The sequence below is a fragment of the Haliaeetus albicilla genome, chromosome 7 (genome assembly GCF_947461875.1).
Source record: "Haliaeetus albicilla chromosome 7, bHalAlb1.1, whole genome shotgun sequence".
Taxonomy (NCBI): domain Eukaryota; kingdom Metazoa; phylum Chordata; class Aves; order Accipitriformes; family Accipitridae; genus Haliaeetus; species Haliaeetus albicilla.
Window position 1 is genome coordinate 15,104,058 of NC_091489.1, and position 25,327 is coordinate 15,129,384.

General features: G+C 41.9%; 1 protein-coding gene across 2 annotated transcripts in view; it reads right to left on the minus strand.

Annotated features, from left to right (window-relative positions):
* Window positions 1-15,314, minus strand: part of SYNE1 (spectrin repeat containing nuclear envelope protein 1) — a 321,099-nt gene extending 305,785 nt beyond the window's left edge. The window contains exons 1-2 of one of the 2 annotated variants that reach the window (XM_069787028.1): window positions 15,074-15,314; window positions 4,834-5,098 (exon numbers count right to left, since the gene is read on the minus strand). In XM_069787028.1, the coding sequence (XP_069643129.1) occupies window positions 4,834-4,897 (64 nt within the window). In that variant the 5' untranslated portion in view covers window positions 4,898-5,098; window positions 15,074-15,314. Of the gene's footprint in view, window positions 1-4,833; window positions 5,099-14,528; window positions 14,613-15,073 lie in introns of those variants that run through there. The other variant, XM_069787027.1, reaches the window with a different exon arrangement.
* Window positions 15,315-25,327: the final 10,013 nt, after the last annotated feature.

Consider the following 25,327-nt stretch of genomic DNA (forward strand, 5'->3'; position numbering starts at 1 on the left):
GCTTGCTTTCCCACCATAGCTTTTCCTACACAATGAAGTGTCTCTACAGGGAGCTTACAAAAGCCCAAAACACCCACAAGCCAAAATGAGTTTAAGAGCCTAATAAGAACAGTGGTGCAACCCAGAACCAAATAGAAGATTGAGAAGACATTTTTTATGCTTTCATATAATTGGTAGAGGGTTTTTAAGGCAACAAAGTGATTGTCTTGCAACATTATATTGTTTAAATTGCTGTACTTTGTTATCCATTTTAACCCCATTCAGTAAAACCAGTTCTGGGGTGTACAGTCTCAAAATATCAGTGATACCAGAGCAACTTAATTGAGGTGGCATATATGTTAGGATTGTAATGCAGACTGAATTTTTGTGACCCACTATAGATACAGACAAAAATGTCCTGCTTGACTAAATGGACTACCCAATAATGAAGACAATGCCACTCAGAAGAATCTCTACCCAGCACAGAAAACTAAATGAGAAATTGGAGGAAACAAATAGAGGGAGGGAAAAGTGGGAATGAGAAAAGCCTGCAGGACTAGTATGATACAATGACTGTTCAACGTCACCTCACAAGCCAGTAAGAGCAAGTCACATGCAGGAGTGACAAGGTCCAGAAGAATGGGACACTTTTTTTTTTACCTTTTTTTTTTTTTTTCAAAACAGCATGAGCATGACTGCAGTTCGCTTGTAACTGTGTAGTACTTACGGAAAAGACTGAATTTTATGATGGCAGAGATTACAAAGACATAAGAGGTTTACTAGCTTGTTTTCCAGCACCTCTTGCTTTGATTTTTGCAGCTACTAAAAATGCTATAAGAATCTTTAGTGTATGACCAGCTATATCGTTAGCGAAACTTGCACTTCCTATAGGCTGAGGAGCAGTGCTTTTGTGCCAACTGGCATTTAATGCCCTGAGTAATCCCAAAGACTATCCCAGAAACATAACTCAAATCGGTGGTGTACACCAGTTCTGCTCAGGTTTTGTGAGTGCTTTTATAATATGAAAAAGTAAACTAGGAAGCATAAGGTAGTGTAGAAAACCTTGAAATGTTCTAGCAAGGAATAAATTATGCAAAGACCATTACATGAAAGGATGTCATCAGTTCATTTGTAGTACCATGAGGATGGGTTCCTCATGCTTAAATTCAGCAATGAAAAAAATCAGGTGTCATCTCTCTATTCTCTCATCTCTCTCTGCAGCCAATGAGGAGAGATAGGCACTTCAAGAAAATTAATTACACCCTTCTTAAACACCTGCCTTAGGTTGCATTAGCTCCTGTAGTAGTCTCGCCACCATTTAAGTACCTGAAAGCCTGACTTGCTTGACCCAGGCGGGATGGAGCTGGCAGCCCCGGAGCACCGAGCAGGGCAGCACCGTTGGAGCGAGCGCCAAGGGAAGGTTAAGCCGTAAGCCGAAGCTAGGGGAAAGATGCCACGTGCAGCTAAGGGTATGTGTCTAGCAAAAGAGTGAGATAGAGGGCAACTATGACTTCTGTGGATTTATACCTACCTTTCCGATTATGATTAACCTTTCCTCAGAGACACCTCCTCTCTCTCCATTTAAAGTGGTAAGGCCACTTCTTTCTGCAACTTTTGCCTATTATATATGTTATAAAATTCCCAGAATTAAAATATAATAGGAAGGATTTTTGCTTCAAAACCATACACTTATTAATTAAAATTAAAGTGGCAAGGGATCATACTCCTTCTGGAGAGGCCCATCTCTCTCCCTTGAGTGCAGATGGAGCTATAATGAATAGCCCTCTGTCTCAATTTTTATTAGGATGACAGGGATGATGAAGTGAGAGATGGTAAATCTATTCTCGGTGCCCACCTCTCTCCTGCGCCCTGCCTGGCCTGGCCTAAAGGAGTAGATCCTCCATTCTTCTGGGCAGAGAGAGCAATATTGCAACAAGCCTTTGCCTGGGCACCATGGGATAAGACAGGTTGTATATACACTTGCATACAAACCCACAGCCCAGCACACTGCACATCTTTATGATTGTTTGTCCCAAGTGATACACAGTCTTCTTTGAAAACTCTGTAACATTTACAGAGTGCATTGCAAATGTCATAATCACCAAAGGAAAGTGGCTGGAAACTTTTTTATATTAAAAAAAAAACCAAAACCAAACAATAAAAAACCAACACCAGAACCAACCTTGTTGCTCTCTGACAGTTTTTAGGAAAGCTGATTTAATTGCATACACTTACAGTATGTATAGCAGAGATTTCAAAACTGGTGTTGAGAATCCCAGTGAAGAGTGGCATTTTTCTGGTCTTTCCTACACTCTCCCTCCACAAACTTACTGAAAACCTGCGAGGTAAATGTGAGACAACAATGTGGAGGAGGGAGCACAGCTTGCTTCACCTCTCTCCTTCAATGTCGACAAATTCCCATCACTGACATCTATCTTGCAGCACTCTGACAGTGTCACACCAGAAGGACTCTCCTGCCTCAGCGTACAGCCAGGTACAAAAGCAGATGTTCTAAAGCACAACTGCTGCTCGGCACTGACTGAGGATCCCCCAAACCACCTCCGTTCCTGTTACACCGCAAATACTGTCAGTTCCACCTTGAACTATGCACCCAGTTCCAACTGCACCGATTCTGGGCTGCCATGCAAACGTGCCAAGAAATATGTCTGTGTTCCTATGTCCATACCTGCTCCTATTTCAGCTGACTATATTCTGAAAGGTAGAGCAACTCAGAAGGGCTAAGGTAGTCGCAGTGCAGATTGCTTGTTCATCCATAATGCAGAACTACAGACTAAAAAAAGACTTAGGCTCCAAGCATTCCACTCTTGGCACAGGTGATTTATTGAAGTAGTGCTTCTACAGCTAAACTCAGACCCTAGCAATACCAGGCTGAACTGACTTCATCTGAGAAGCAAAGAATCCAGTTATAGGTATGACTTCAAACTAATATGCAATGCCAAGTTTGCATTTAGTTCATACATTTTCTTCTAAAATATCTTCACTTAATTATTTTTGCTTAATTTCCAAAAAGAAAAAACTCACAAACATATAGCAGACTGAACTATATATCAGATTACAACAGAGCAAAATACATAAAAATGAAAACCAATGACGTAAAAAAAACAAAGTACAAATAAACAGAACAGCCATTTTGTCAACAACAGCTTTACAGATGTTTAGAAAGTTAGTATCTAACAGTCTGATAATTAATAGTCCACATGCTCTGTAAATTCCTCCTGTAGCATCCTCCTTACTCATTGCTTGAGAGTACCAGCCTGAATAATCCTCCCTGAACACAGCTCAGCTCCCTGATCCCTTCCTTTGCAATATGCCTCCACAACCTTCGAGCACCTCTGCCATTTCTCGCATGCATTTCTTCATATTCTTTAGAAGGTCTCACAGTTTCATAATTATCTCATTTCTTGCTTCAAATCTCTTTTTTTTTCCGGAATCCTTATTAAGAACATGACTTCTTTTAAATATATAGTATACTGATAAATATATATATAAAAATATATATATACACACACACACAGTGTACTAAGACCCCTGCCTGGTCTGTGAGCAAGGTTGCCTCACTGTACCCTTGCACTCCCTCATTCATTTGTGTCTACCTGGAGTGTCTTTTTCTAATGTTTAAACCACAAATTGTCTGGGCAGGGAACATTCCCTCTCTCTATATTTGTGAGCACTTTGAACAACCGTTGTCCAAGATTGCAGCCTAAGAATTAGCAAACACAAATAAAAATAGCAAGGAAAAAAGATCATAACCATATAAAAGGCTGAGAAACATCAAACAGAAGCATTTTGGAATTGGAGAAATGCTGTAGCAGGTCTAAACAGGACAGACTCCGCATCTTTATTTATTCTTATATTTGTCTACTGAGGCTACATGAAAATTATGCATGCTAGTTGTAGCTGGTGGCTGGAAAGCTGAGTTCAGATATCCTGAACTGAAAAACAATAAATGGAAGGAAAAGCCATGGGAAGATAAAGCTTCCAGATTTAGAAGATTCAGAAAGGGGTAGCAAGGGTTCTGTGCATGCAAGCTTTTGCTGAAGTCAGTGAAAGCTGGCGTGTTAAGAAAGTAAGAGTTCAGGGATTTATGATCAAGTTTAAAAGTTAACAGGAGTGAAACCTACAGCAGCACTGACAATTTGTTTCTAGTCAATACCATCATTTGAACAAAAACATATATTCTGAATGCAAGCTTTTAGCTGCAGCATTTAGGTGAGTAACTTCTAAAAAAGACAAAAACTTCATTTAATAATGCTCTATTATAAGAACTTAAAACCATAACGAATACTCAATGAATATTGCAAAGACATCCTGCGATATGTTAGCTAAAAGGTCACCAACTTCAGCACTAATAATTAGCTCTTTGACCTATGAATTCTTCAATGCTTAATGCTATAATAAGGTACAGTTCTCATTTGGAGACAGCAAGTATTGCTCAACTAATAAATACTAGTTTATCAGTAGGGCGGATCTACCTGTAGACTTCATGGCTGAGACAAGGATAGATGTAATTTCTATTCTCTTTTCTATGAGAAAACTGATGCGCAATCAGGTCACGTGGGGGAAACAGAACCAAAGTCGCATAATCTTCAATTCAGAGTCCCGTCCCATGGATCCACGTTCATAGTATCAGCTGCTTTTAAACACCACTATTAATGCTACACCAAAGGACTCATATAATCAGAGCCCTTCAGATGTACAACAAATATTTTCCAGTAGGTAAGTTTAGAACAGTTATTAAACTTCAGAAATAGCATCCTGACTGTGTACTACAGCAAAAAGTAGGAACCTCCATTTACGAATGGATGGCAGAGAGCGCCAGCCCAAGTCACTTACCTTGAAGTCGTTGCATGACATTGGCAATATCTCTAGATCTCGCCACTAGTCGGGAGGAGGCCATGATCTCTTTGCAGCGAGTCCGCTTCCCCTGACAGAAGTCTCCCTCCAAGCTGCTGACCTCAGTGCGATGAGGATCTCCACGGCTTCCTTTTCGCGTTCGACCCTCAGCGCCGGCACGGCATGCCTGGGGAAGTCGGACGCCTCCGGTCCAACGCCAGCCCTCACGGGGCCAGGGAACAGCACTGGCAAGCAACCTCAGCGCCTGAGAGAGAAAGTACCAAAACTTAGAGGAAACATTTACCAGCTCTGCAAAACTAGGAAATCTGAGTCTTAATAGCTATTTTAACATGCGAAGAGCAGTATATATTGCCCGTAGCGTACACCCCAGCCAGGGACACAATTTATGCTGAAAGCTTGCTTGGTAATCATCAGCGGAACGAAGCTGCAAAAAACAAATCATTAAAAACAATTGGCAAGGCACCAGACATCAATGCTTTCCTGAGGATGCTCATGGATGTTGTTTTAGAAATAACAATAATGTTATACATATTAAAAGTAATACTGTAATACTTCTTAACATAACTAATATTAGGTATAAAGGAGGAATAATGAAACCACCTGTAAAATCCAAAAGCTGTACAAATCTCATTCTATTTCACCAAGCTAGAAAGGAGCATGTAATAGCAACTCATTGATCAGGATAATCCCTAATTCCACTGGTCTATGTGCTCTAACCTGAAATATTCAGATTCATATACTTTATTATTAAATAAAATTGTATTTACATTCACTTTTCTAGTGTATGATGATGCTGTATTTTGGGTCATTTAACATCAAAAGCTGTGAACTAGAACTGCTACATGAACTTAACACTGTTATAACTATAATAAGATCTACATGACTATAAATCTGGTCTAAAAAAGAAATCAAATTAGATTCTTCAGAAGATAAGATGTTATTTATAACATTATCTGAGGAACAAGTTCATGTTGTGTATGTGTTCACCTGTTTCCCTGTTAAGAAAGAACACCAAGAATAATTGGATTCATACTACACACACTGGGTGCATCCCAAATTCAAGATGACATGCAGTTGATCAATATCACAAATACGAGTGGGTTTATTGGCACTGTGCATTTTCCTCTTTTCCTGGCCCCAAGGTCTGTCAGGGAACAGAGTCCAACATCAGGCAGACAAGCCTTTAGGCTGCACAGCTTTAGGCATGCTGAACTGTCCCAAAGGAGCTGTGTCAACACGTAAGGGCTGCCAGCGGAAATCACATTTCAACATTTCCATTTCTGACCCTTCAAACAGTGCCTGACCCAAGGAACTCCCTGCTTTCCCTCTTACTGCTGTTTTTATTGTATGTTTACCTTGTATTTTGGATACAGAAGCGCCGCTCAGGTCAGTAGACCAAGCTGGCTTTAAACTAGCGGAGCCGAGGGAAGCACACGTCGATGGATCGAGCTGCAGAACGGACTGTAAACTCCACTCGTGTGCACAGGCTGCGCTCTTGCATGTGGTGGCCAGACTGGTACCAATACTTACTCCAGCCACATTACTGCTATTTTTGCATATGCCTACACTTTACGCGAGACACCTGGACGCTCATATCTCTGCTCTCTTCCCATGCGTGCCTGCTCTCTCCTTCAGGGGCCCCCTCCCTTCCCTCCCCCCTGCCGCCTTCCCGGCTTTGCCCCTCACCCTTTTCTTGGGGTGCACAGAGACTGTGCATATCAGTCACCGTTTCCCAAACACGGCAAGGCACCCTGGCAGCTAGGAAGGCTCACCCTTGCGACAGCTAGGCCCGAAAAGATGCCACCATCACGCCTCTCAGCTGCAACGCTGGCTGGGGCTGACGGTCCCCAGCATTGCTGAATCCCCCCAGAGAGCGTCGACAAGCAGAGCTCTCTTCCACGGTGTCGTGGTTTAACCCCAGCCAGCAACTAAGCACCACGCAGCCGCTCACTCACTCCCCCCCCATCCAGTGGGATGGGGGAGAAAATCAGGAAAAGAAGTAAAACTCCTGGGTTGAGATAATAACGGTTTAATAGAACAGAAAAGAAGAAACTAATAATGATAATGATAACACTAATAAAATGACAACAGTAGTAATAAAAGGATTGGAATGTACAAATGATGCGCAGGGCAATTGCTCACCACCTGCTGACTGACCCCCAGCCAGTCCCCCAGCGGCGATTCCCTGCCCCCCCCTTCCCAGTTCCTAAACTAGATGGGACGTCCCATGGTATGGAATACACTGTTGGCCAGTTTGGGTCAGGTGCCCTGGCTGGGCATGAGAAGCTGAAAAATCCTTGACTCTAGTCTAAACACTACTGAGCAACAACTGAAAACGTCAGTGTTATCAACATTCTTCACATACTGAACTCAAAACATAGCACCCTACCAGCTACTAGGAAGACAGTTAACTACATCCCAGCTGAAACCAGGACACACGGCTGACACCAAACAGTGCCTGACTCCGTGGATGGGGAGCAGGAGGAAGGTTTTCTGCTGCTCGTGCCCACATACGTCAGCTTGGCAAACTTCGCTTCCTTTGCGATACTGAAAGGAAATATCAGGTTGTCTAACGCCATCCAAACCAGAAATATTTGTAACAAAGCAGGTTGAAGGAAGCCTTGTTTCTGCAGCAGCGGCACTGCTAACATTTCAAGCGGTACTGTAAGTGAGGTATCGTGACTTTTAATAGCAAGCTGCTAGACATTGTTGGGCAGAGATAAGGGGTATTAAAAATGCCTCGTCTGACTGGTTTTTGGCTAACAGCAGTAACAATATCAGAATATCAGCCCACTCACACCGTGACAGAGCTGGTGTAAATCAGCTATACACAAGCAGATTTAGAGGAGCTGTGGAAGATGCTGATCCAACTCCAAGTTAAAAGCAGCTGGGAAACTGTAATGAAGATGTATGTTCAATCTACTCTTAGAGCAGGCTGAGTCACTGTGCAGCGATAAATGGCAGACTTGCAATTAATAATTTATCTAGCTGATATTAAATTATATGCTGCATAAGAAGAATCTGCGGTTCTAAATATTGCTCCTTATTCAAAAGCTCCTTTGCAAGCAGTGGGAATTAACTCATTTAAAGAGGACACTAAGTTAGTACAGGTGGGAAGGAAAGATTCTCATGTGCACAGTCACCTCCAGCAGCAGAACACCACAGCTCAGAGCACAGTGAAGAGATCAGCGGAATAGATGAAGCTTCATGCACACTTCTCACCCGTCTTCAGCCAAAATCTAAAGCTCCATAGAACAAGAAAACCTACATACACAGTCAGCTATTCAATGTAATGCAGAGGGGAAATTTTTCCTGACTTCTACCAATAGTTAAAGCCTGCAACAAAAGATCTTTTTTCCTACCGGAAGATTATATTTTTCAGATTTGTGAACACTGGCATCTTAATTAAATATTCTCATAGCTGTTACACAAAATTATTTGTAATAAATGGAATGACTTTTTCATTTCAGTGCTAGACACAAAGGTGTCTCTTCAGATGGATATGTTTTCAAAATGCACAGGTTTTAAAAAAAAAAGCCTATGGCTTAAATCTCATAAGTCTTAGCCTGAAATAAACCTGAAGAACTATATGAGCTATTCCCTGCTTTAGCATTCAACAATTGATTTTTCATTAATATTAATTTTTTCGTCTGAACATACAGGGAATGAATACACAAGAGTGAAATTGAATGTTTTTGCATATAAATTAGATAATTTTTTAAATTATATTTGCCACTTATCTGGATTTAATGGATAAAGTTACGCTGACACCATTTTCCTGTATTAATATCCTGGTACTCTGTTTTTAGATGAAAAGAGGAAACATGAACTTTTTCTCTCATATAAAAACCATTAGGCCTAGCAATCGGCTATAGTAATATGCAGTTTAAAATTCTCTGGATTGTGTTGCTTCTCCCTTCAAATGCCAGAAAACTAGGATGTCTGTTATATGGAAGAGGTAAGAAAAACAATAAATCTATTATGGGTTAACTTCTTCCAGGTGCCCAGTGTAATTCTTATTTTTTTGTTGTGCTCAGGAGTGCTTTGAACTATCTGCAAGTAAAAAAGAGGCTGTATTTTCCTTCTGTTGGTAAACCTAGAGTTGCATTTTATCTTTTAGTTCTTAAGGTTTATAAAACATATTAAAGGAAAACAGACCAGCATGTCAGAAGCGTTGTTCCAGAAAACCAGAGAGACCTGTGCTAGGTGCAGACAACATATAAGAAGGGCAGCAACAGCTGAAGATAAACCTGACCAAAGAAAGGGTAAAAAATTCTCTGACTGTCCTTCATGTTGGCACAAATTGCAGATTCCCACTACACCAGCTTGATGCCACATATAGCAGCCTGGGGAAGTTTGCTACTGATGTGAAAGCATGGTTCTACCTGAAAATAGAGTTTTAGACTTCTATAATCACCCATTACAGCAGCAATAGATAAAGAAACTCCAGACAAACAAGGATAAACACAGATAAATAAGTAAAGATATTGATGAGAGCAAGAAAGAGACAGGTGGCAGACGGTGAAAGGACTGTTTCTAATCTGGGACATATTAAAAAGAGATATTTGAGAGGACAAAAACAGAGTACTATAATTCAAGGAACTCCTGCAGCTAGAATCCATTTTCAAATGCTACATAGATATAAGAAATACAGTGGAATAACTAAAGTAACTATAGCACATGAACTGAACAGAATCTCAGGAATGACAGAAATAAGGTCAGGTGCTGGAGTGCCATTATATGTTAACAAAGAGGCAGACTTCCGTGGTAAGAAACAGTGGTACAGAACTGATCAAGTAAAAAAACATTTCCAGGAAAGAATTTCTGAGTATGGTTTACTACGGTAGTGCTAGAAGTCCACTTTGATCCACAGGTTCTGTTTCTGAAACTTAAGAGATCTTGGAAATGCTGCCAGAGCAATAGATGCTGTTGGAATTGATGTGATTCTATGAGGCAGTGGTGACCCTGTCAGTGCAGAATAAATGATTCACATAAAGGTAGGAACCAGAATTTTCTGGAGGTCATAACTGCATTTTTAAACATCAAACCATCACAGAAGCAGCTATTTTAGGTTGGGTTTTAGTTAGTAGTGGGGGAAAAAAAAAAAGCTAATCATAGAAAACAGCTCTGACTAAGGAAGTGATTGATGTAGTCCATACTATTAGAAGAATAACCCAAAGCACGTAAGCAGGTCAGGAGATGATCTAAAGAGACAGCGCTTAAAAAATAAATAAAAGGGAAATCAGTTACAGAAGTCAACTAGACTTAAGAGCACAGTGTCTCCCCTGTGAAGCAGGCTGGGGATTTCTTTAAGTCCAAGGTCCAGTAACTGTACACCTATGCAGGGCAGAATAAAACTGCTCCAGACATAATTGGAAAAGCCATCACGCAGTAGGCAGAAATAAAGGATGAGAAGTGAAGAGCTCTGCCATAGCGCGTGCTGTCTACAGTGACAAAGAGTCACTTGCTGAAAGACCAGCTGAGTTAGACTAAGGAACTAAAGGCAGAAAGCAAATGGTTCTTAGCCAGATAAGTAAAAAGAAAGTAGAAAATAAGATCAAGGAGAGATTAATTTGCCTCAGTTAGTATTATACTGATTTTTCCACTGAAGACAATTCTAATAGACAAAGGCACAACAGAAATGGAAATAGCACCATCTGAAATAAAACCAAAGTTAAAAATGGAAAAACATGATAAAATTAATCCCAGAATACTGAAAAGTAGTAGCTGATGAATTGAGAATCCATTTGTAAACTTATTTGAATAAATCTGTCGAGCTGCAGGTAATGCCTACCAGATATATTAAAATTAGGAGCTAGAATGAAGAAGTGGGCTAGAGTGATCCAAAATGATTCTTATACTATCTTCGAAGAAAATGTGGTACCTCCTCACTGGTCTTCCAAATCCAGGCCAGCAGAAGAGTCCCTTTGGTAATCGTTACAGATGGTTGAATTGCAAATCTGTAGCTGTATGCTTAAGCCCAACGCAGCACAAGCCAGTGCATACTGGAACTTTCCCAAGTCCAATGGGACATAACTGTGCACCACATAAGATCACGGAAAATGCAATTTTGGCTCTGAAAGGTGTTTTTGATAGTTGATTCCCAAAACTGTCACTCTGTGCTTCCTTTCTCTACTGCATGGACTGCTTTTGAATAGAAAAAGGTGGAAGAAGAGACAGATTACAACCTTTGACAAAGAACACACTGAAACAGGAACACTGAAACAAGATGTTCTCACTGACTATCCAACCCCAAACTGACTTGATGTGCAGTAGTTACCTGGAGGTATTGAAATTTGTTATTCTTGGGGAGCATCGGGAAGAAGAGAGAGAGAAGTTTGGATCCTTTCTGGAGCTCCGCATTATTTTGGTTCCTCTAGTTACGCTTTAGCATTGTTTGGAGCTGAACAAAAGTTCTTCATTTTGCAGAAGGTTAAAGGTCTGCAACAGCAATTAATAGTTTGGAAGATTCAAGGTAATTTGCACATCTGAAATTTAAATCTGTAGCATATATGGCACACAATTTCTCTATAGTTTACCTATAACTGTACTCTAGTATTTAAAAATTATTTGTAGGACCGTAGTCATGCACATGCCTATGTATGTATTTACATTTCAGCAAGTGAGCATTTTATTTTCTACTTTCTATTAGGTTTTGGGGGGATGGGCAAAAATCCAGTGGTGTGAAACAGTTTCTTGTCTTGAAAGCTGTAAGTCCATTTGAACAGAAAATGCGAAGTGTTCTAGGAGAAAATAGAAGGCAGAAACTCGCTATTTTTTTAGAAAAAATTGGCAGAGTATACATTGTTAGATGTATTCAAAGAAAGGTCATTCACTGTCTTTCTGATATGAAAACTTAAATACAGTGCATACTACAGTTTAGTAATCCTGCTATTGAAATTCTGCAACAATATATTATAGTTTATATAGATGTTGGTAATAGCAGGAGACTGGGATGAGTAGCTCATTACCTTCTACAAACACAGGATATAATCCCTGCCTCAAAGGGTTTACTATCTGCGCAGACAAAGACAGGCCAAGATTAAGATCAGAGGTCACAATACACAAGCAAATAGGACAGAGTGAAGTGCAGATATAACGTGTAAGCTGGTTAATGGTAGAAGAGCCATTCTGATCTTTCAGTTTTAATACTGATATGGCATCTAGGGTTACTGTGGCATAATATGACCCATAGCAGAAGGCTCTTACAGAGGTACATCTGCAGGAGAAAAAAAAAAATAAAAATGAAAGACCACTAAAATAGAAAACAGTGAAGTATCTCAGGAAAGGGTGGGTCAAACTGAGTCTGAGATAAGCAAGTAACCATCAAGTGTTTGGTATTTCTGCACATCTCTCAGGCAAGAAAGCTTAGCTGAAGTATAACTTGTGAGCAAGGGGCAGATACAGCTGCCATATGAATGGAAAAGCAGAAATACCTCTGTTTTCCCTATTAAATCTGCGCCTTTGAGTGAAAAAAGGCAAAAGTTCAGTTGCTTCAGAGGTACCCCACTGCTGTTGTTTTTGTGACCTACAAGGAGACAAAAGAGCTCTAAAGTTTTGTCACTAGCCATGGTAATGAGGAAGTATGCAAATAACTGTTTATGTTTGATGTACTTACTTTCCCAATAACTACAGCCACTACTTGAAAAAAAAAAAAAACCCTGAGCCACAACTGACTTCCTTTAACAAAGCATAACTGAGATGGGTTAATGTGGTGTCTGTCCGAAGGGTGAATGTATGTGTATGTCTCTTGGGGCCGGATCCCCCGAAACCCTGTAGACCCACAGCGATCACTCTCACTGCGCTGACCTTGGAAGTTCTCCAGGGATTCATGCCTTGTTCAGTGCCTCACCCAGCAAGACCCTCCTTGGGGCCAGGCACTCTTACCTTCTCCTCAAATGCATTTAAATACTAGCAGGGTTCTGCTCCTCCTTCCCTGTGTGCCTCTGCTCTCCCTGACCCAGTATCAAAGTGCTAGTTTCTTTGTGCAGTGTGCTCACTGGCAGGCTGTGTAACTCAGCGTGGCTCTAGTGAAGTTCACAGGAAGATGCTCCTAAGGTCCCCAAGTACAAAAAAAAAAAAAAAATCCTCTGAGGATTCTCATATTTAATAAAGAGAAAGTAATGCTGCATGAAGGTGTACAGTCATGATGAGATTCTTGTGACTGTATTAAGTGCAGCAGTCCAAATCACTACTGGCACTTATCACAATTACTTAATTTAAAGTAAAAATAAAATAAAATTTAAAATCCCACCCTCAAAAGTATTTGGGTTCATCAGTTATTAATACCTATCCATTGGTACTTTAAACTTAGCAACAGAGAATTGCCATTGGCATATATAATCTCTGAAAGTAATAGTAAACAAACAAACCAACCCAGACACTAGGAACAGGAATTGAAAGAACAGGAGGGAAGCGGAGAGACTATTACTTCTACTTTCACATCTAGCACAGTTTGCAAAGGTGAGGATTGAATCACTCCAACATGCAACACGATGCTCATTCTGGAGAGCTGTTTTTTCCAGGGGAAACTGGTGCTTTAAGGAATATGTTAAACACCCCATATGACAATGGATATGGACTCCTACCAGAAAAAAAAGTGAGTAACTCTACAAATGTTAACACTATACCTCCTAAACCTGTTTCGTCATGTCATTCAGCACACAAAACTTAGTACAGCAAGCAAAAAAGCAATTGTTTACCAGTTAAAATAACATAGCAACCTGATAGCCTCTGTCCGGTGGCAATATTTTAACATAGCTCATCAGCATTTATAGCTTGGGACCTGTTTAGGTGTTAAAGAGCACACAAGAATCATGAAAATAATTATCAGAGATCATAGAAATCAGACAGTCCATCGCTAGTACTACTACAGGAAAGCGTGTGCCTGTTAAGAGCCTTTCAACAGTCTCGGCACTTGAAAAGTGCTGGCAAGCAGCCAGAAACACCCCATACTATTTCCCTACAATCCACACAGGTATAAATCGCTCACAGTGATGAGCACTGGAGCTCCTCTCAGCTTCACATGATTTACATAAGTAATTCCTCATCAATTTGCAAAATCTGGTCTCTTATAGCAGACTACTAATAGTCCTTACAAGCACTCTTCCCCAGCACGAATACGGCTGAAAATACGGTTGTCAGCATCCTAGTAACAACCTCGTCCGTCAGTATTTCAGCAGGTCTTACCTCCGGGGAGTTACCACACACACCGGGACTCTATGCATCTTTGTCGCGGTGCACTCGTCCTTTTTGCATCATCACTGCCCACAACCCAGCCCGAAACCCGCTTCTTGGGAGCGCACACGAACAGTCACATCTTCCTAGATGAACCACATTTTGGCCTGCAGCGTGTGACTGAGCATAAACCCGGGTCTCTGCAACACGCACACGTGCGCTTCGGGAGGCGAACCGCAGCCCTCCTCCGGGATTTCCCACCCCCGTACTCAGAACGGGCAAAAACTCAAATCCCCCCGGGAAAACGGGCAAACTCCGCAATCACGGCGGCGGCTTTCGCATTAACTAAAGATAGTTTGGCCTTGGCGGGGAGGAGGAGGAGGAAGAAGAGGAGGAGGACGGGGGCGGGGGGAGCTGCAGCCGGGAGAGCCTGCTCCGGCGGGGGGGGGGGGGTTGTCCCTCATTCCTGCCCCCCGGCTCGGCGCCCTACCGCCTACCTGCGCCCTCGGTACCGCGCTCCTCCGCGCCTCGGTGCGCCCGGCGCGGCTCCCTGGTTACCGACCACAACAGCCCGCCCCGCCCCGCCCCGCCCCGCGGCGAGGAAGCAGGTGCGGGGGTGGGCAGCGAGTGCGTGTGCCGTGCCCTTGCGGCGCGTCCCAGGCCGCGGCCGCGCTGTCCCTTCTGTAACCGCCCCCCGTGCCGTGCCGTGCCGTGCCCCGGAGCCCGCTGTCCTTGCGCGCATCGCGGGGGAGGAATGGGGGGGGCCGAGCCCCGCCCCGCGGCGGCTGCAGCAGCAGCAGCAAGGCCGGGGCAGCTTGTCGGGGGCGGCTGCTTTGGCCGCTCTGCCCGGGAACCGGGGGATGAGGCACCGGCCTCAGCCCCGAGCCTAAACATCCCCCCCCCACCCCACCCCGAAGTGCGCTCTGGCGAGCAACCAAACTACTTCTGAAATTGACTGTACCGACCTGTCGCCCCTAATTACTATTCCTAGTCCTATTACTGTTATTATTGTTGCGTGACATGGTGTTCTGTAGGGCATTACCTTCGGCGTAGGCTCCAGAGCATCATCGTGCCTAAGGCAGGGAGCTGCACAAGCAAACTGGGACGCCGGCACTTACGTAACGGCAGGAGGACAGAAATATTCGAAGGAGCCAGCAAGACGGTCTGCCACTTCTGAGCTCGAATCACACTAGCCGTGCAACGGCATTTACGCCGCCGGTAGAAAACGTGATTCTGCCTCTTCAAAAGACATTGCGCAAACCCTGAGACTCAGTTATCCTTTTTCCCTCCTTCGTTTTTATTGTTACAGTTGAGGCTAGCTTCATGCAGAAGGCAGAAGGATATTTTTCTGCTTAAGGGGTGGATCATCTCTGGTCTGTATCACTGGGAAAGAAAAACACTCATATAGAGCTGAAATGGAGAAGTTGGGAGAATCAGTGCCAATACACCTCTCAGTTTTCGTCTTTTCTGGCAGTGCTGCAGTGATTCTGCAACATTAGCATGCAGGGTGTTTACTGAGTGGATGGATGAAATCTGAGTTAGGCAGCAGAGATTACTCAGCATCATCCCTTCCTTTAGCGCTAGGCATGTTAACATGGGTGCTACCCTTGCGATAGGAGCACTTACACTTGTGGCACCTATCCCGACACAACACGCAGTTACGGATCACGTGCTTGGAGCCGGGATACTGCGTGGAAGAAGCAGACGTACCAGGAGCTACAGCAAGGATTCTTGTGAAACTGGGGGGTATGTATCTAGGTCACCTCCAGCCATCCACAAAAATTCTCTCTTCCTGAAAATGAGTGTAGCCAGGCATATTGGACCTCACATTTTCCTCCTCTTGACGGTTGTGGGTTTTTTGGTTTGGGTTGGGATGGGTTTTGTGCAGGAGGGGAACTGCAAAGCCTTTTTCATCCAGTGCTTTCTTACCTCTATTGTTTGTCCTGCTTCTTTGTTTTACTCCATGCCAGTTGCAGCATCAAAGGTGGCAAAGGAAGTAGATGCTGACATGCTTCTGAGTTTGCCCTTTCCACATACATCTTTTTTGCTGAATAAATTCCTCACTTTGCCATCTCTTTCAGCAAATGCCATTTTATTTTATCTTCCTGGGTCAACATGAGAGACATCTTTGCTACAAAAGCTTAGACTTCATATAATACTACTACTATAATTTGAAGCAATTCAGCAAAGTACTTGCTAGTGTAAGCTTCCTTCTTTCTCTAAATTGCAGCACTATATGCTGCACTGTATGTTTTGAATGTTCAGCTAAAATGATTGAGGTATATCCTGCCTATCAGTTATAGCAGGAAACCCACAGAAAGCTTACTGATTTCTGTAAAGCTATTTTGAGTTTAATATGCAGGAAAAAAAGATGTGGCTTATTTAAATCTCTTCCTCTCTGTATATTACACTAGAATATAATGTCACTCCACTTCAGCCTATTTGTTCTTATACCAAATAATCAACTCCAGCTGCGGACAGGGCTGGAGTACACCTTGTATGAAAAATATATTCCAAACTAAAGTGGTAGACATTGTAAGCTTCACTGTACTTACCCAGATTTTTTTGTTAGAAAAAAACTGTCCTCACCATCCTTGGGACAATGCACTACAATTTATCATCATTACTTTTCTTATTTTGCTTTTAATTGTTAAAAAATCACAAACTGAAAGTGTTGCCACTATGGTGTTTGTAGATAGCCCTTCTGGAAGGAAAGGGGATTATATTTGCTAATATATAGCAATTGTAGCAAGGGGCCACCTCACTTTCCATGCATGCTCTGTCATCATGACTGGGAATTTCTGGAAAGGAAAAGCTAGAAACATATTCAGATGTTTTTATTAATTTTAAATTAATGACATCCTTACTCTAAGCATATACTTGATTCCACTATGATTTCAAACATGCTTAACGTTCAATGGTCATATTAAATGAGGATTCTTTACTACATCTTGGCATTGTTTAAGGCGAGAAGTAAAAGACGCGAAGAGTAGACACAGGAAAGACAGGAAGTATAGTAACGTAGGTAATTAGAGGCCCCTTGCTGTGTCCGAAGCAAATTCTTTAGTGTGCAGCACACTTCCACGAGCAGTCAGGTAAGAAGGCCTCAGCTAAGGACAGGTGGCAGCCAGAAGAACTGCCCTGATGGACAAGTCTAGCCAGGCCCTGAAGGATAGCGTCCCTCCTCTAACAAACCCAGCTTCAGAGTACTCGGGTAAAGCGTGACAAACGGCAAAGAAAGAAATACAGCCAGTATCACCAAGGCTGGCTCCGTGTAACGGACGGCACAGCACCCCTGAGGGCTGCTGCTTTTAGCTGAGACACGAGTGAGGTCTTTGGCACTGAAGAATTCAGGGCACTCTTCCTCAGAAGAGAAATACTGCCTTTAGAGGAGGTAACGTTTCGGTTTGCCTCACTGTTGTATCTCGCTGTGCGCTGTCCAATTCTGGTCGCCAGAAAGATCTAAACCAAGCGGAGACAACCCAGAGGACCGCTGCGAGAATGGCAGGAGGTCTAGAAGGCACTGAAATAGCTGTTTAATCTAGAGATTAGAAAGCGATGGGATGTTTAAAAGCATGCAGAACCATAAAGGAGCGCTACAAAAGGAAGGGAATAACCCCTTCTCGGTGTCCACAGTGCATGGGACAAGAAGTAATGTGCCTACCTTGCAGCAGGTAAGATTGTCATAACGGAACCAAAAATTTTAGGAGGAAATAAAGCTCTGCACCACATACTGTAAGGAGGAAGTGCAGTTTGAGTCACAGGAGATTTTAATGTACAGACGAGCCAAGCGTCTTCCTGGAAAGCGTTTTTATTTTTGTGATACTTAGTCAGGGTGCAGAACAGGATATCTCTTTAGGTGTCTTGATCTCTGCTGAGTCCATTTGCTGTGACTCTGTGAATGTTGAGGCTGGTTTGAGCAACAGAGCATACCCTTCTTTCTGCAGGTTTTGCAGCAAGCAGCAGTTGCCACTTCCTTCCTGTCCTAAACCGCCACACAGTATCGATGTGCAACCTTAAAACATTGCCACACACCTCCTGAGAGATGTGTGCAGTCCTACATCTCCTTTTCATGTACTGTATCAAGTATAAATTTATAAGCTGTGTAACTGCATGAATTTTTCTACATAAAGGTTTTGTATATTATATGTAAACATACTTGTGTGTGTTTATGTTTTATATTTAAATGTAACAAAACTGGGGTGAACAAACTTTGACAATAAATTAAAGATACAAGTAGAAGCCAAAGAATACATCCCCTCTAATATAAAATATACTGAATTACATGAAGTGTAGCAACAGACCATTTAACTTTCCTTGCATTGTGCTGAAATAAATGAAAGTAATGGGATGAGATTACACAAAAATGAAGTGGGAGTAGAAAAAAAAATCAGAAAAAAAATCATCTGTTAAACTAGCATATAATACCATGGTATACAATATGTTCTTGTAAGTGGAGTTATCAAACTTTTAACAGCTTAGAAATGCCTAAGTAGGTTTAAAGCTCTAAATGTACAGAATGAGCTCAGTCTAGCATATGGCAAGAGTCAAGCTAAAACAAATGGCATTTATTTCTAATGTTAGTCACCTCATTATTGTCAAGAAACTCATTATATGTATTTGAAACTTATTGTTGTGCCAATTTTTCCTCATTTATGCTTCATAAGTTACACTAAATTGGAAAACATTTCTAAAAACTCAAACTCCTAAGCAAGAATGAAAAGTGGGCACCCCGGTATTGTTTAAAATAGGACTAACAGGTTATATTACTTAAAGGTCATAAGCAAGCAGAAGTACTAGCAATCTCAAAATTATATACGTTCTGTTAGGAGCTGCCAAATCCAGTAGTTGAATAGCAGCAAGGCTGCCACAGCTCCACATCCCCAGATCCAGCCAGTAGCAAGGCTGAGTGTGTGCTCCCAGTAGGTGCACATACCATACACATACACATATACGCATGGCTGCAAGCACAGTTCAACAGGGACCAAAACCACAGCACTCGTGCAGACACTAATGACAGGTCTGGACTGATCGTGTTTCTCTCCTGGCTGATCAGGTTCAAAGCCTGTTAGCGGAAAGTATATGCAAATGCATATACATCCCTAAAGTGTGGCTCCCTCTGGTAGCTGACTTTAAACACTCCGTGGGGCCATGCCTAGCCCCTGGATTCCAGTCTCCACACCTGCCGGCACCTGGGCATACCAGGTCCCAAGGCCTGAGCCACACACACCTACACACGGGCATGGACAAACACACAAGGACACCCCATACTCCCCTCAAAGAGCTGGCTTTAGCCATTTATTCTCTCCAGCAGCTGACCCCGGACTCCCTATGGCAGATCTCAGGTTCCCCCAGTAGCTGGGCTGGACCTCCTGGCCCCTCCAGTAGCCAACTCTCAGACCCCTGGTCCTTCTGGTATTACAGACACTCCAGTATCTGACTCGTTGGCCACTTATCCTACTTTCTGGCTGATGGAGTTTGATGTTTGTTGGTGATTACACACGTTGACGTTCACACCCATGCACACTGTGCACCTCGTCCAGTGTCTCCAGGCGCCGGCAGCAGAGATGCCGCAGCCCCTGTGGCCCCTGATCCGCTCTGGTTGCTGCACGCACAGGTGCACACAGAATAGGGAGCCCCTCACCCCGAAAATAGTTAGAAATGGAGTTTAATGAGAAGCCAGGGCAGACCGCACAGATCAGATGCAGGGAACGGCCATACAAGCGTACTGACCAGCAGCCTGGTTACAGGACACATTTTATCCCTTTATCCCTTTATTTTCCCATGCTCCTCCACCCACCCTTGTGCCTCCAGGCTCCTGTCTGTCGTGGAGATGAGTCTTTAAACACATAACCTAACACTTTTTTTCATAACGCTTCAGCTTAGAAAAAGAAAAAAAAAATCGAACGTGATAAAAAAGTAACTTGTTTGACATGAACCAGTATTACAAAGCAAACATGATCGGATATTGCCACCATGTGGACTCTATCAAAAAGGGCTTTCCTCTCGTGCTGGGCTAAAAAGATGCTGCAGGAACAGTCCAAGAAACTCTCAGCTACCAAAACTGAAGTTATTTGGAACTTCCTTACATTCTAATAGAGACAAGATATCTTTATCAGCTGTGCCTTTGAACAGCACTGGGCAGAATTTCAGCTGGCACCTATTTCAAGCAAACCTGGACAAATATCTTATCAGGAAAAGTCATAAAAACTTGGTGAATTAACCTTGTTATGTAACGCTAGGCAGAATAATTGCATTTCTTTACTTCTTTGGAATTACATGTGTGAACAGAAAAATAATTTAGCTTAAAATATAAAGAAATTAAAATAATTGCTTCTCTGAAATACACTACAGGCAAACAGCAATTCATTGTGGTAAAAATATTAAACAAGACTGAAACCACAGAGGATGTCAGTGGTCACAGTAAAATGATGCTTTGGACACTAAAGGAAAAGACTAACCTGGTAGGAAGGGAGGGCTTACAGGAATGTTGGGGACATCAGAAGATGCGGAGGTGTCTTGTAAGGTCTAACCTGAACGGACGTCTAAACAGAAATGGAGAACAGGGTGTTTAAGAAGGGGTGAGAAGCTTGGTGTGCCACTTGAGGCAGCCACAGCACCTGACAGGAGCAAACCTGATGTTGCCAAGACATGAGAAGGAAGATGAAATCAGTCAGTACCCCTTGAGAAAGCTTTTTTTTTTTAAGAAGAATTGGGTTTTGATCCTCTCCACTTCAGTTGTTCCAAGCAGTATATGGGTCTAGCGTAAGGCTTATCTCACTGATCCTACAATATGTACCTAAAGGAAACCCTGGTCCCATGATTTTTTGTGACCCGTAATCAACACATGTAGGATTCTTGTCCATCACTTTCATTACCTGACTATCGACTGACTGATAGTCAGTGACTATTCTCTGTCACTGTCATTATGCTTGCAGTTCCATATCTATATTTGCTGACTTCTATACTGGTCTTGATACAAAATGTATCAAAAAGCTATTTAAAAAAATAAATATTTAAAAGATGATAAATCTGTTAAATGTAAAATATGTAAAATATGTTAAATATTTTAAATGACAAGACATGTATCTCAGCCAGTGTACACTATGTGTGAGTGAAAGAATTTATCCAAAGTCTTTCCTGACCTCACTTTGAATATATCTTAAATTCATTAGGTAGGAGAAGCATCTTGGTATTCATGAGAACTTCCATGGGCAGTAATCTGTCATCTCTATGCAATTAATCTTATCAGATATTATTTTCTACCTTTTGATGTTGACAGATAGCACCAGAAGTTCTTCTGAACAACGTCAGGATTCTTCTATGAGACATCCATGATTTTCATCATGATCATTTTCATTCAGGAGTGTGAAACTCTGTCTTGTCAAATAACACATAATGAATGGGAAGCTTGGTGTTTTCTATGAAAAGCTGAAGCATAGAGAGACTTTTTTTTCAGACGGTGTTGTTTAAAACTATATTACAAATCCTGTAAAAAAATGCTGATTTAAAAGAAGAATTTCAGGAAGAAAGAGTATAATAGAATACAGAGACAGTGAAAAATAATGGTACACAAATCTCACATATGCAGAAACAGACAGGAATTTGAATAAGAACAAACACGTTTTGAATTGATAGATCGAATCTAAGAATAAAATTGTAAGACTTCTAATTGGCCTGTAGAAAGGCCAAGCAATATTGAAAGAAAAAGTTAGTGTGCCTACAAAATATCTTTTTTTGCTTTCCAAAATTATATGTTACCCATCTCTTGGCTTTAGCTGTCTCTGTCTGCTGTTTCACGGTGCTGTGCTTTATCCTGAAGGTGGCTGCAATTCATGTGAGTCATTCATCCCTGCAATGGCTGAATATTTTTTCACTGTGTCTCCCATGTTCAGCTGTGACTAGGAGTTAATTAGGCAGTTTCAAGACTACAGCTCTTCTGCACTGCAATGCTTACTTCAGGAAAATACTGTGTTACAATACAACTATACAGAATGTAGTTAAAATTCTTCACAATAATTATTCAGTAAATATGCTCCTCCACTAGGACAAAAAGTCCCCAGGGGAACTCTTTCTTGCTACCTCACTGCTTTGGGTGAGTATCTTTTCATGTCTAGAGTAAATAATTGCCAAATGACATGCTTGGGAGGACAAACAAGCTTTTGAAAAAGTGCTTCTCTTGACAAAAATCTCTCCTAACTGTGTTTCTCTGACCTCCAAAAATGAAAATTTATAGCTGAAAAAGAAGCTCAGACTGCCTACTGGTGATATATATCCTTACAGTGTTTCCTTTAAATTGCCAGTGTTTTTCTTCAAATTGCCAATAGCACCTTTTCTAAAACTGCTCCTCCGTATTATGGGGAGCACCATGCATTTTGATATTGGTAGTGCTGTTCGCAGATGCCTGTCAGTCAGAGTCAAATTTACAGGATAAAAGCCCAGAAGCTTCTAGCTCCTCAGTGCTCGTCTCTGGAGATTTCATAAACTGTGAGTTCTCCAGAGACAGGTTTTTTTGTTGTTTACACAGTTTTTACAAAAGGAGTTCAGAGCAGATATAAAATACTACCAGAACAGTGGCCTGATTTTGTGTTCAGGTTGTGTTGATGGGGATAACTATACCAGCCATCATTTCAACTAGTACCTCTGACTCTGAAGTACAGCACCCCAGAAATAAAAGGGCAACCTGCTACAGAATTACCTGGACCACCAATACTCTGCAGCACAGAGTTGCTACAGACTCATGTCCTCTGGACACAGAAAAGAGTTAGCAATATGGTCAGTGGTGGCTTACACAAGTGGGAGCATAAGAGTTACATAGAGCTGACCATATCTGCCTTTTTCACTGAATTTTTTCTGGTCATTTTGTTTCTGCCCAGGCTTTGACAGCTCCAGGCCACTCTGATTTTCTATTCTTCAATGTTTCAATATTATAAGCCTCAGGGCTTCAGGTATAATGATGAAGCACTAAATGATACTGAGGCATTTTTAATTTTGGGGGTCTATATAGCTCCCCCTGCCTAGCTCCAAAGCATTTTTGTTTTGCCAGTTTCTGGCAGAACATAGGGTTAAGTACAAGGCTCTGAAACTATGCTACACTTTTAACCACAAACTGGATAATGTGCCCAGTGGTCCAACAATCTTGAATCCTCTGTAGTCCCACAAATACCTCTGTTGATCCAGCTGAACCTGAGCTCTGAGGCCTGAATGTAAGGCAGAGCCTACCAGGTTCTTCTGTTCTCCAATTTCCACCTTAATTTGCAGCTGTAGAGATGAGCCACCTGATAGTTTTCAGAGTAGACTAGGGAGGAGCCAGAGTTGATCCTCACTGAATCCTTGGAATTTTTCTGTTTTCTGTTGTCTTCTGATGAAAACCATGTTAGATGCTTCCCATCCCTCTTCTCTCATCTCAAAATTCCCAGCTCAGCTCCAGTCAGCTCAACCCATCCCAAGAAAAATCCAAACAGATTTCATTCTGTGGCTGAGGAGTAGGAATGTGAAGTCTGCCTGCTTAGTTTATTGACTGTTCTTCAAAAGAAGGCAGCAGTAAGGGATTAATCACCCTGTCTGAGGGTATCTTTCTCTGATATTACCTGAAGATTAGATGTAGATTGTCATCACCAAAGAAGAATCTTTCATAATATATTCCTGAGAGCTGGCAACACTCGTTTCAAAAGACATGTGACTATCTTTGTCTCTACTATCTTTGTCTTCAGAACTGGAAAGTGGAAGCATTCTTGCTGACATTAATTCCCCTATTACTGCTTCCCCTTACCATTTGTGATGGTTGTCTAGTTGATGAAGTTGATGAAATCTCCATGGTATTGCTTATTTTTTTAATCTCAATCCATGCCCTATCATCTCAGTCTTATTTATGCCTTAGGACTGTTCCCAGAGCTCTTTGGTTAAGATCAGGTGATCTTAATTGAAAGGGTCAGGAGTCATTTCTGGTGTATGCCCTTCTATTGCACATTTCAGTCTTACCTGATGCTTGCTTTCGTTGTTTGACTGGCCCATGTCAAGTAGTCAGATTGTTGACTGCTTTACTTTTATAAGCTATAAGCTTTGTTTTTGTAAATTGTCTGTTCCCTTACATTTTCATCATCTCTCATCATTTTATTTCCTGATCTTTTTAACTGTTCAGATCACTGTTGTAAGTCAATGAAATTCAATTTATTGATGCGGATTTCTGTATGCTAAAAATCTGCTTCAGAAGTCTTACATCTTAGAAGTGCTTGTCCCCCAGGTCTTTTCCAGAATGAATCAGGAGTTATTCTACTGAAAGTTTCATCAGTGTAAAACTGAAAGCATACATGAAAGTGTACATGAAATCAGTATCAAGCTCCTTGTACTTAGTGGTAAATGATCCTCTACATCTGGAGTTTCTGCAGTCACTCTGCTTGGATGCCTGTGTCCACAACTCCTGGCCCTTACAGCTCAAGATTTATTCATCTTACTCTCCATAATAGCAAGCCATCTGAGAGCAGTAAAAATTAATGACCTGCAATAGAAAATGGTTAAATTAATTATTCACCAGTTTCCAAAGGGCCATAATTGCATTTCCATTCTCTGTGGAGCTCTCTCATTAGCTTGCTGAGGGACTGGGGTGCTCAGCAGCGTGGAGGGTACAAGTACAGATGTTTGCGTGGGTGCTCGGGAGAGAGGGAGTAGTGGGGATTGTCAGGGGTGGCTAGGATGGCTACATGGGTGAGGGCAAAGGTTTGGATGTTTTGTGGCTCTGAAGAGTATTGGGATGTCTAGATTTGCTGCAATAAGAAGGAAGGGATAAGTGGAAGGAACGACTACTGTGGTCTTTCATCAGAGTAAAATTTCTGTAGTTAGTTTGGGAGAGAAATTCTCTGGGACGCGTGGGTATGCTGAGGGAAATACAGCTTCCTTGACAGGGCGCTTTTATCTTTTTCCCACTAAAAACTCTTCAAGTACCTGTTTTTGCTTTTGGCTACTTGTCTGCTTAAGCTGAGGTGCAACAGACAAAGAGCTTGCTGCTCGCATCTTGTCTTCACAGCAGTTGGTAATGGGCCTGCTCTAATGAACTGCAGCTTGACATGCAAGGTGAGGATGACAGACCTGCCAAATACGCACCTTGTGAAATGCCTTTAAACCTCAAATATTGCTCTCAAGGGAAGGGCAAAGAAAATCATCAAAGAAAATATATCAGTGACTGAAGGTTTGGACTTTTGCTTTTCAATATGATATTTTCTTGCAGAGTACAGGAAACAATCATCTGCACAACAAAGAAAAGCAAATCACCTAGTCTCACTGCAATTTGTACAGTGCT